Source organism: Medicago truncatula, chromosome 5 (assembly GCF_003473485.1).
Source record: "Medicago truncatula cultivar Jemalong A17 chromosome 5, MtrunA17r5.0-ANR, whole genome shotgun sequence".
Lineage (NCBI taxonomy): Eukaryota > Viridiplantae > Streptophyta > Magnoliopsida > Fabales > Fabaceae > Medicago > Medicago truncatula.
Window position 1 is genome coordinate 42,505,975 of NC_053046.1, and position 12,594 is coordinate 42,518,568.

Sequence of the window (12,594 nt, forward strand, 5' to 3'; positions counted from 1 at the left end):
TATAAATTTTTGCATGAATCTAAATCATTTCATATGCTATTAAGGTGCATAAAAATTAACATAAACGGAGGTGCAAAATTTCATAAAAGCTATTGTTTATAATTTATATGAATTAGCGCAATAAGTAGATGGAACAACAGGAGTGCCTCCTGTCTAAATGCTAGTGATTAATAAATAATTTTAATAATCACTTAATAGTTAACATTTAAAAGATATTAAAAATTGTACTTCTTTCGCGTAGTAGTTTATGGCATATTCTCTTCCTTCCTTTTTCATTTCTTGCTCTATTTCTTTGTAAAGATCTAAGATTATCCTGTAGAGAAACTTCATATAATCTGGAAGAGTATCCAAACAACTAATATCCCACCTGAAATACTTTCAACAAAATTAGAGAAAAAAATGAATATAAAAAAATGCATCATATGTATCATCAATCACAGTTACTATGACGATTAATTTCGTCATATTTTTCTTGCTGTAGAATATTGAGGCTCATGATATACCCCAAGTCCCCAAAAGCAACTCTCTGCTATTCTATCTCGTGCGTATGGTAGTTTATCGGGAACTTCCAATTCCTTCCACCATCTATAAAGATCAAGAACAAAATTTAAGGAAATATTTTTTTTTTGGATTTCTTAACATGTACCCTAAGGGCATAAGTTAACACTACCCTAATAGTAAATACAAAGTACGGTCTTTGAAGTATATTGATTATTTTCCTTTTCCTTACAAAATAGTGTATGGTTCGTTGAAGATCTTACTTGTAAAAGTTACTAAATTCCTTTTGATGTAAACTTTGGAGCATATTGAAATCTAGTTTTGCCAAAATGAGTAAATTTTTGTTATGTGAAGGATCTTGCTCATATATAGAAATGTAGTTTCGTGCCTCCAACCTAGGCAAGTTTTTATGGAGGGTCTGCCTTAAGCAATGTTTGACTTGTAATGCTTGAGGATGAGGATGGTTCAATTGCTTGGTAATAGACTCAAGGTGAGTGGTAGTGAAAACCAAGGCCTCTTCCAAAATGTCCTCTCCATGAACCATGACATGTGTGGCTTCATAAAAGCTTAAAATCCCCTCAACATTTGTAATAAATTTTTGACTAAAGTTTCCTTGCTCATCCTTGAATTTGTTGAATACATCTAGTATTTTTTTATAACCAACCACAGAATTGAACAAACCGCACTTAGCGACAATGAGATTTTAGATAATTAAAGCAAGAACTAATCATCAAGATTCGATATTTCTTAAAAAAAAAAAAAAAAAAAAACTAGGTAATAACAAGTTGTGAAGTGGTATGAGGTGAACATGCTATAATAAATCATAAGAGGCATGACTCCCGAAGCGATAAGAGGTTGTGATAATAGAAACTCTTAATGAGATCTATACTCTATGTGGAGTGTAGTATCTAGCTACAAGAGTACTCTTGATAGACTCACATTTGTGAATGTGGAAGTGGGGCCCCCTTCCTATGGAATTCTAGACAAAATTCCTAGAGCCTCATTAAACCGGAATTGATTTGCAGAGCCTTTAATGCATGAACTTTTTGAGAATACACCTAAGAAAAGGTTGTCTATGGTTTGATGTCAGAAATAGAGTTCAAGACTACGAGTCACTCTAGTAAAATATGAATCTTATTCAGTACGCAAAGGTTCAAGTCATAAGACACCCTTGCTTATGAACAATTTTAGAAGGCAAAGGTTCAAGTCGTAAAACACCTTTGCTTATAAAATATTAATAGAAACATCATTTTTAAATTCAAGTGGGGGATTGTTGGAACACTATATGTGTTTGTATGTGAATTGAAAAATTCCTATGTCTCATATAAAATAGATTATACACAATACTAGTGTTTTTTTTGTCAAGTAGTCTAGTGGCTAGAGCTCACACAATTTAATTGTGGAGAAGTGGAGTGTCCGGGGTTCGAACTCCGACCCCTGCATATAAAATGCAATATCCCTACCAACTGTTACTATACATCATTGTAAAATAAAATATGTATTTGTTCAATCACATCTTATAACAATAAATGATTATGGTGATCAAAATGTTATAAATTGGTATAACAAAGTGACAAAATAAAGAGTTGTTCAAGACTTTTGTTGAGGTATGTAGAATAATTTTTACGTCGAGAGTACATATTAATTCAACAAAATTAGTATTATGTTATTATTATTTTTATTATACATATACTCACATATACTCCAATCCATTAGTATCACTTAGCTCTATTTTTAACTTACTTTAAGTAGATAATACCGTTAATTGGTGTAGAGTTTTGTAGGTTTACTCAAAAATAGAAAGTTGGGTACCTTGACTTGAATAGTTGAATTGATATGATCTTATTTTTTCTAACTTTTTCTATAAAATCATATTTATCAGATTCTAACTCCAACATTCAAGAAACATATCAAATCAAATTACTGTGGAGGAAAGCTTAATTGACTACCTTTTGCTGGTTTTACAACACAATAATTAATAAAAATAACGGCACATGAGATATCTTTTAAGTAAAATTCTAATAAGTGTTTTTTGAACACTAGTTTTAAAAAATTAATATAATATCTTAATACTGGTTTAACCAAAGTTTTAAAAATATAAAAAACAATATTTTTAATTTAATAATTTTCTTTTTTGGTTCTTTAACTAATGTCACATAGACACTAGTTAACATTATCATATTTAATTTTGATTTGAGAACATGCCACATGCATAAAAATTGTATGGTAGCCAAACAATAGTTTGCATGAGAACGATAGCCGAATAAAAAATGTTAATTTCATCATATGCTCCGAAGGCTGTGCTCTTGTTCTTTATTGCTATCCATCAAATCAAAGAATTTAAATAGCGAATTTTCATTTTCGTATAATTTGCCAGCGTGCCTATCAAACAAAAGTATGTCTTGAATTTTCATTTATTTTAAGGAAAAAGTATGTCTTGAAATTGTCAACGTGATTACAAATGATAAATAAAATTTCTCAAAATTACTTACTATTAATTGATCCTATACAAAAATGCACACATGAAGATAGTCTTGTATATATCTATATATCTATATGCGATGACTAGGAAATAAAGCAAATGCTTCACTTTGCTATTTATGAAATGAGCAACTGTATATAATGAAGTTTTAATTTTGTTCACTAATACTAGAATATGTCATTACATTTAATTCATAAACACTCTAAAATTATTGCATTTTATAAATTAGGAGACTAAATTAAGGGAACAAATATACCTACAAATTGCAGAATTATGACCCACATTAAACCTGCTATATGATCAAGCGAAAGGTGTAATAATATATTTTAATCGCAATTGGTTAATACAAATACAAAATATATTACAAATGGAAGTATGAGTCAGCCTCAAATTGATGTATGTAGTAGTATCAATTTAATAAGCCAAACAACTCAATGATTGCAAACTAATTATCAATATGATTTTGATTAATTAATTTAATGGTTAGAATTCACGTGTTAAGATGAAAAAGTAGGGTTTTATTTTTTATTTTTTTTATGTACATCATATTTTTCAAATTTTATGTCATGTGGATAATTTTATAAATTTTTTAAAATATAATCAATTTTATATAAGAACAAAAAATTGTGTATTATTTAACAAAATTATCCTTCATTAACGTGATTTTTTTTTTCATTAACGTGATAGAAAATAGGGGCGGTTATGCACATACTTTTTTTTTCATATAATAAAAAAAGAGAAATGATATATGAACAATCATTTTTACAATTTTTGTGACAACTTTCTTTCTCATACTCACATTATCTTTGTACTTTCTCTCTCTATTACTTTGGTTTTTGTGTCAATACCTCATTTCCTTTGTAAAATTTTGGTTGTCACAAAAATTGTCACATATATGGATATTCAAATAACACAACTCATAAAAAAAATATTATTCTCGTAGTTGATGGAAGGAAAAAATATTATATTTTTCGTTGTATTCTGCTTTAGATCTAATTGTATCTCTTTGCTAATATTTATTAATTTTGTTTAGTATTATTATTAGTATTGAAACTGCAGATTGTCACGTAAGTCTTTTGCACAACCATCTTTCTTGGCATATCTTTTCTTACTCCAGGGTCAAGCTATCTCATGGAGCATCACAACCATCTTTCTAATATTACCTTCATTTCCTTCATTATCTTCCTCTTGGTGTTATTCAAAATAGTCAAAATATGGAGTTATAACACTTCCACGGTTAATTTGCCACCAGGACCATGGAAACTACCCTTCATAGGAAACTTACATCAGATTATCAGCAGATCATTGCCCCATCATCTCTTCAAAATTTTGGCAGATAAATATGGACCTCTAATGCACCTTAAACTAGGAGAGGTACCATACGTAATAGTTAGTTCACCAGAAATTGCCAAAGAGATTATGAAAACACATGATCTCAACTTTTGTGATAGGCCAAACCTTCTTTTGTCTACAATATTTAGTTACAATGCTACTGATGTTATATTTTCGATGTATCGAGAATGGTGGAGGGAACTACGAAAGATATGCGTTATAGAACTATTAAGTGCAAAGCGCATCCAATCATTTAGGTCTATAAGAGAAGATGAAGTGACAAATCTTGTTAAATCAATAACTTTTAAGTGAAGGATCAGTTGTTAATCTCAGTGAGAAGATTTTCTCAATGACATATGGGATAACAGCGAGGGCGGTTTTTGGGAAAAGGAATAGACACCAAGATGTGTTCATACCAGCATTGGAGAAAGTAGTGGTGCTATTAGGAAGATTTGAAATTGCAGATTTGTATCCTTCTATTAAATTGCTTCAATGGATGACTAGGGAGAAGACCAAAAATGTTATATTTTAAATAAGAAACTTTGTTGAAGAAGTTATTTCAAAAATCTAGCATTAAAGTTGTTTAATGCTGAAAATGATTGAAGTATAAATATGAGAATTTTTTCTGACCCCAAACGTTTAAAAAAAAAAAAAAGTGTCTATACTTTGTTCAGATTTAATGATAAAAACACGTTTGTCATAAAAATGGTTCACCGGTGATAAGTTCGCAAGATGTGTCTTATAACATAAAAAACATAATGCTATGTTTGCCGGTTATTTTTACAACAGAAGCATTTTTATCATTAAATCTTAACAAAGACTAAAAGAGCATACACATGCATTATTATTTTTTGTTTGGGGGTTAGAAAAAAAAATCTAAATATGAAAAAGAACATTCTTAGAGAATCTTTGCAAAAAGGGTAGATTAAAAGCTTGTTGAATCCAATTAATTTTCCAGCACCATATCAAAGTTTTCATTTAGACCAATGAGAGAGAGCTCCACAAAGCATCATTAACAAAAATGGTATTGTTTCACGAGTTTGAAAGACTTTTTGGTATTTTTTTCACGTTCACATGACACCAAAAGACAAAAATGTACTACCATACCACTTTTAGAAATTTTTAGGTGGCAACGTAAAAGAAGATATCTTTCTGACGAGTTTTACACGACGTTTGAAGGTTATGTTTGCATAGAACCCCAACTTCAATTGATAATATATATAATGAAAGCTCAACAGACATAAGCATAAGGTGTTTTGGAAATTTGTCCATAATCCAAAAATAATTCAGATTTTTTATTCCGGTAAGGATGATTGATTGGGTGATAATAATGACATATAATTACAAGTCTACCTAAACCCTATTTTTTATTCTTGTGTAGTGGTTGTTTTATTTTGACTCCACAAGCACACCTTGTTCTTCATGTGTGTGTGTCTTTTTATTAAATTGCTTTGGATTGGATGGTATCAATATTTTTAATTATATGTGATTATTGGAGCTCCTATTTTTGACCACACAAGGCACACCTTATTCCTTCATGTGTGTCTTTATTAAACTGCTTTGTATTGCAAATATATAAAAATATTAAAAAACAGGCACATGGTTGGTGCAAGGTGAAAATGTTATTTATAATATTTCTTTACATTAGAACGTGTATCTTAATGTTAATACTGTATTGATTTTATATTAGTATTTAGTTGTGTATTAATTAACATGTCTGCATTGTATTGAAATTGCAAGTGATCGAATTTTGAGCGTTTTGAAGAGAAACCTTGTTTGTCAAGGCACTCTTTGGATTCTTTAGATCAAACAACCAACATGGAGCTTCACAACCCTTTTTCTAATATCATCTTCATGCTCTCCTTTCTCATCCTCTTAGTGCTATTCAAAATAGTTAAAAGATGGAGTTTTAACAATTCCACTACCAAATTGCCACCTGGACCATGGGAACTACCCCTCATAGGAAACTTACATCAGATTATCAGCAGATCATTGCCCCATCACCGCTTCAAAATTTTGGCTGATAAATATGGACCTTTAATGCACCTTAAACTAGGAGAGGTACCATACATAATAGTTAGTTCACCAGAAATTGCCAAAGAGATTATGAAAACACATGACCTTACCTTTAGTGATAGGCCAAACCTTCTTTTGGCCACAATATTAACTTACAATGCTACTGATGTTATATTCTCTAAATATGGAGAACGGTGGAGGCAACTACGAAAGATATGTGTTGTAGAGCTATTAAGTGCAAAGCGTGTCCAATCATTTAGGTCCACAAGAGAAGATGAAGTATCAAATCTTGCTACATCAATAACTGCAAGTGAAGGATCAATTGTTAATCTCACTCATAAGATTTTCTCAATGACATATGGGATAACAACGCGGGCGGCTTTTGGCAAAAGGAGCAAACACCAGCAATCGTTTAAATCAGCAGTAGAGGAAATAGTAAGTTTGTTGGGAGGCATTTGTATTGTTGATTTGTATCCTTCTATTAAATTGCTTCAATGCGTGAGTAGGGCGAAGGCCAAAATGGAAAAACTTCACAAAGAGATTGATATGATATTGCAAGACATTATCGACGATCACAAAAGCATTCACAAGGAAGATAGCAATGAAGAATATCTAGTAGATGTTCTTCTCAAGATTCAACAGGAAAATTATCACTCACAACATCCTTTAACCGATGACAATATAAAGTCAATCATCCAGGTTAGTCAACAATCAAAAGTGTTAGAAAGTTTATTTCAAAATTAAAAACTAGTTTATAAATTTGCATATATGCTTAGAAGTCAGATTTCCTAGAGGAAGAAAATAAGATTATCTTGATTAATAATAGTATTTTGGTGAGAACATCATATTAATGACTTAACTTTTGTTTAGAGAAATAGATCGTGTTAATGTTAATCCATTTGTAGGACATATTCGATGCTGGTACCGAAACATCGTCAACGACTGTGTTATGGGCGATATCTGAGATGGTAAAGAATCCAAAGGTGATGGAAGAAGCACAAGCTGAGGTAAGAAGAGTTTTTGATAGGAAGGGGTTTGTGGATGAGACAGAGTTGCACCAATTGATATACTTAAAATCTGTGATCAAGGAAACAATGAGGCTACATCCAACCGTACCGTTGTTACTTCCAAGAGAAAGTAGGGAGAGATGCCAAATCAATGGGTATGAAATCCCAGCTAAGACAAGGGTCATGGTTAATGCTTGGGCTATTGGAAGAGATCCAAGGTATTGGGTTGATGCTGAAAGTTTTAAACCTGAGAGGTTTGTTAATAGTCCAATTGATTTCAAAGGCACAGACTTTGAATACATACCATTTGGTGCTGGAAGAAGGATGTGTCCCGGAATTGCATTTGCCTTACCCAACGTTGAATTGCCTCTTGCTAGTTTACTTTACCACTTTGATTGGAAGCTTCCCAATAAAATGAAGAATGAAGAACTAGATATGACCGAGTCATTTGGGATTACTGCAGGTAGAAAGCACAATCTATGCTTAATTCCTATTACTCGTCGTCTTTAATATGTATTGTCTAAGCAAACAAGTTCAGAAACGACGTTCCTAATAAAATTTGTATTGGTTATCTTTACGTATAGGTTCACTATATGTTGTCTAAAATTTGTGTATGATATTTGTTCCACAAACAAATATAGAATTTATGTTGAAAGGAAGTTGCGAACTATTTGTACAGTATTGTGTAATACATTAACCAGAGAAGAATCTTTTCCTTGACTGCCAAGGAAGAAATCCACCTAAAATCGATAGCATATGAAGAATGAAGAAGGGTTGTGAGGCAATCAACATCACACAAGTAACTTACCTTAAAAAAATAGAGAAACAATAAATCAATGAGAAGTAATTAACAATGCTTATATAGGACCATAATCATAAATATATAAAAATGCTAAATCCATATTAATGGTTATGAAATCTAATTCTTCCTCTCTGTTAATCTTGTACTTTACACTAATAGTGGTAGCTTTCCCTATATGGGTCTTATAACAATAACATAAAAAACATAATGCTATGTTCGCCAGTTCATTTTTACAACAGAAGCATTTGTATCATTAAATCTAAATATGAAAAAGAACATTCTTGGAGAATCTTTGCAAAAAGGGTAGATTAAAGGCTTGTTGAATCCAATGAATTTTCCAGCACCATTTCAAAGTTTTCATTTAGTCCAATGAGAGATCAACAATGCATCATTTACAAAAATTGTATATTGAGAATGTGATATATATATATACACGATGCAATAAACACTTGCCAACTGTATTTTGAAATCTTCGCTATGCTATCTCTCGCTGTAAATAGCATTTTCCTATAATTAATTTGGCATAAAAGTCTAATCATGATTATGTTTCGTGTGATACATGAGTGCTTGGAAAGATTAGTGTTAGGAAAGAGTGATATTACAAATGAGTGAATCAACCCACTAATGGGATGGTTACAACCATATATACTACTACAAGACTAATACTAATTGTGTCTAAACTATATCTCTAATAATTAGTGATAGTTGAGATGAAAGTTTTCTCAACTATCAGATCTTCTTTCTTAGATCACCCTTTGATCTTTACATAAGAAAAATGCTATTTACAGCGAGAGATAACATAGCGAAGATTTCTAGATACAGTTGGCAAGTGTTTATTGCATCGTGTATTTGTTTACTTCCTATTTTTCAGCCACACCTCCTTGAATTGTGTCAAATAGCACATTGTGATTGGCTGCTCTTTATTCTTGAAGAGATCGTGATGTTATTTTTCTAGAGATATAGCATTGCTCTTAATTATGTTCGCATAGTAGCCCTGTCTCTTTTGAGGCAAGGGCGAGGGTTTGGTTGTTGCTCTCGTAGTTGCACTCTTATCCTTTGAAGTTGATAAATGAAACCAACTTCAATTGACAACATAATGAAAGCTCAACAGACATAAGCATAAGGTGTTTTGGAAAGTGGCCATAGTCCAAAATTAATTCAGTTTTTTTTTTTATTTCTTTTCCGGTAAGAATGATTGATTTGGTGATAATGACATGACATATAATTACAAGTCTAACAAGACCCTATTTGAAAAAAGATAGATTACCAAATGGAGTGCTGAAATCACTAGTGTCTTTTGGTTTAACTATGTAGTGTTACTATTAATTTTTACTATTTTTACACTAAGCTCTTCAAAATGTTAGTGGATGATTTTTTCATGTGCATAATACAAAAAATATGAAATTTGCATGAGTCAGCCTAAAATTGAAAGGATCAATTTAATAAGCCCTTGAAGACGGGAAGATGACAATCGAGTCTGGCATGGTGTGCTGCAATTTAATTAACTCTTAATCGCAAATTATTAATGTGATGGTGTTGTTTGTTTTATTTTGACTCCACTAAGTACACCTTGTTCTTTATATGTGTGTGTCTTTCTACTAAGTTGCTTTGGATTGGATGGTATCAATATTTTTTAAGTATATGTGCTTAGGTTGTTCTATTTTTGACCACACAAAGCACACCTTATGATTCATGTGTGTCTTTATTAAATTGCTTTGCATATATTAAAAGAAATAAAAATAAACAACAGGCACATGGTTGGTGCAAGGAGAAAATGTTATTTAACATGTCTGCATTATATTGAAATTGCAAGTGATCTAATTTTGAGTGTTTTGCATAGAAATCTTCTTTGTCAAGGCACTCTTCAGATTCTCTAGATCAAGCTACCATCATGGAGCTTCAAAATCCTTTTTCGAATATCATCTTCATTCTCTCCTTTCTCATCCTCTTAGTTCTATTCAAAATAGTTCAAAGATGGAGTTTTAACAATTCGACTACCAAATTGCCACCAGGACCATGGAAACTACCCCTCATAGGAAACTTACATCAGATTATCAGCAGATCATTGCCCCATCATCTCTTCAAAATTTTGGCAGATAAATATGGACCTCTAATGCACCTTAAACTAGGAGAGGTACCATACGTAATAGTTAGTTCACCAGAAATTGCCAAAGAGATTATGAAAACACATGATCTCAACTTCTGCGACAGGCCAAACCTTCTTTTGTCCAATATATATAGTTACAATGCTACAGACATTGCCTTCGCTGCATACGGTGAACATTGGAGGCAATTACGAAAGATATGTGTTATAGAGCTATTAAGTGCAAAGCGTGTACAATCATTTAGGTCCATAAGAGAAGATGAGGTGTCAAACCTTGTTAAATCAATAACTGCAAGTGAAGGATCAGTTGTTAATCTCACTCGGAAGATTTTCTCAATGACAAATGGGATAACAGCGCGGGCAGCTTTTGGGAAAAGGAATAGACACCAAGATGTGTTCATACCAGCATTGGAGAAAGTAGTGGTGCTATTAGGAAGATTTGAAATTGCAGATTTGTATCCTTCTATTAAATTGCTTCAATGGATGACTAGGGAGAAGACCAAAATGGAAAAACTTCATACAGAGATTGATATGATAGCACAAGACATCATCGACGATCACAGAAGTATTCACAAGGAAGCAAGCAATGATGAAGATCTAGTAGATGTTCTTCTCAAGATTCAACAGGAAAATTATCACTCAGAACATCCTTTAACCGATGACAATATGAAATCAATCATCCAGGTTAGTCTAAACCGAAAGTGTTAGCAAGTTTATTTCACAATTTAAAAACTAGTTTACAAATTTGCATACGCTTAGAAGTCAGATTTCTAGAGGAAAAATAAATAAGATTATCTTGATTAATAATGCTCATTCCGTCCCTATATCTAAGCAGTAAGCACCCTTTTATTAGAGGGAAAGGGTGCTTACATACAGGGACGGGGGGAGTAGTATTTTGGAGAGACGTCAAATTAATGACTTAACTATTGGGTAGCGTTGTATGTAATGTTAATGTTAATCCATTTGTAGGACATGTTCCTTGCTGGTACCGAAACATCGTCACAGGTTCTGTTATGGGCGATGTCTGAGATGGTGAAGAACCCAAAGGTAATGGAAGAAGCACAAGATGAAGTAAGTAGAGTGTTTGATAAAAAGGAGTATGTGGATGAGACAGAGTTGCACCAATTGATATACTTAAAGTCCGTCATCAAAGAAACATTGAGGTTGCATCCCGTTGCACCATTGTTAGTTCCAAGAGAAAGTAGGGAGAGATGCCAAATCAATGGGTATGAAATCCCAGCTAAGACAAGGGTAATGGTTAATGCTTGGGCTATTGGAAGAGATTCAAGGTATTGGGTTGAAGCTGAGAGTTTTAAACCTGAGAGGTTTGTTAATAGTCCAATTGATTTCAAAGGCACGGACTTCGAATTCATACCATTTGGTGCTGGAAGAAGGATGTGTCCAGGTATTTCATTTGCCATACCCAATGTTGAGCTGCCTCTTGCTAAGTTACTTTATCACTTTGATTGGAAGCTTCCCAATGGAATGAGCCATCAAGAACTTGATATGACTGAGTTTTTTGGGATTACTGTAGGTAGAAAACACGACCTATGTTTAATTCCTACTACTCGTCGTCTTTAATGTGTATTATCTAAGCAAACAAATTCAAAAACAATGTTCCTAATAAAATTTGTAATGGTAAACTTTACATATAGGTTTACTATATGTCGTCTAAAATTTGTGTATGATTGTACCACAAATATAGAATATGTGTCCAAGCATTGCATTTGGTTTAGCCAATGTTGAACTGCGTCTTGCTGAATTACTTTATGACTTTGATTGAAAGCTTTCCAATGGAATGAATAATGAAGAACAGTCGTTTGGGCTGACAGTCGGAAGAAAACACGACCTATGTTCGTTTCCTATTACAGGTTGTCTATAATATTTGTATTGTGCACTGCCTTTCAAAAAGAAATATTTGTATTGTCTAACCAAAGAAGTTCACAATGTGGTTAATTAATTACTTATACTACTTTCTGCAAGGCGTCGTGTAATTCGTTGTTCACATTTTTATTAAGATTCTACGTTTGACATTAGATAACTTGAAAATCCTGGGATTTCTTCGGTTAATCAGTTTGTTCCAACTCCTTCATCAAATCAAGATATGCCAAAGCATTTGCATCATTTTGCACGCCTATTTTAGTATGTTTAATTTGTAAGGATTAAGATTTCTCTCTCGGTTTTCTATGTAGGACCACGAGAAAGATGCAACTAATTTCATTTTTGTGTCATGTCTCACTTGGTTCTCAGCATTTGCAAACATGCATGTCGGTAAGTATGTACGAGCATGAAACATTATTCTTGTTATTCATTGCCTATCCAAAATAAATAAATAAAATAGTTTTTGTATTCT

The 12,594-nt window shown here is 32.4% G+C and overlaps 2 protein-coding genes across 2 annotated transcripts; both read left to right on the forward strand.

Moving 5' to 3' along the window:
• The first annotated feature begins 6,030 nt into the window (after window positions 1-6,030).
• Window positions 6,031-7,994, forward strand: LOC11427376 (cytochrome P450 71D10). The gene is made up of 2 exons (XM_003617655.4): window positions 6,031-7,027; window positions 7,234-7,994. The coding sequence occupies exons 1-2, from the start codon at window positions 6,131-6,133 to the stop codon at window positions 7,843-7,845; spliced, it is 1,509 nt and encodes a 502-aa protein (XP_003617703.2). The 5' UTR covers window positions 6,031-6,130; the 3' UTR covers window positions 7,846-7,994.
• A 1,959-nt stretch (window positions 7,995-9,953) lies between these two features.
• On the forward strand, window positions 9,954-11,981 carry LOC11437104 (cytochrome P450 71D10). Its single transcript, XM_003617656.4, has 2 exons — window positions 9,954-10,925; window positions 11,211-11,981. The coding sequence occupies exons 1-2, from the start codon at window positions 10,029-10,031 to the stop codon at window positions 11,820-11,822; spliced, it is 1,509 nt and encodes a 502-aa protein (XP_003617704.1). The 5' UTR covers window positions 9,954-10,028; the 3' UTR covers window positions 11,823-11,981.
• Window positions 11,982-12,594: the final 613 nt, after the last annotated feature.

Coding starts and splice junctions, on each gene's coding strand:
- LOC11427376 (XM_003617655.4), top strand. CDS start 6,131: ATGGAGCTTCACAACCCTTTTTCTAATATCATCTTCATGCTCTCCTTT. Junction 7,028..7,233: donor ATATAAAGTCAATCATCCAG/GTTAGTCAACAA, acceptor ATCCATTTGTAG/GACATATTCGATGCTGGTAC.
- LOC11437104 (XM_003617656.4), top strand. CDS start 10,029: ATGGAGCTTCAAAATCCTTTTTCGAATATCATCTTCATTCTCTCCTTT. Junction 10,926..11,210: donor ATATGAAATCAATCATCCAG/GTTAGTCTAAAC, acceptor ATCCATTTGTAG/GACATGTTCCTTGCTGGTAC.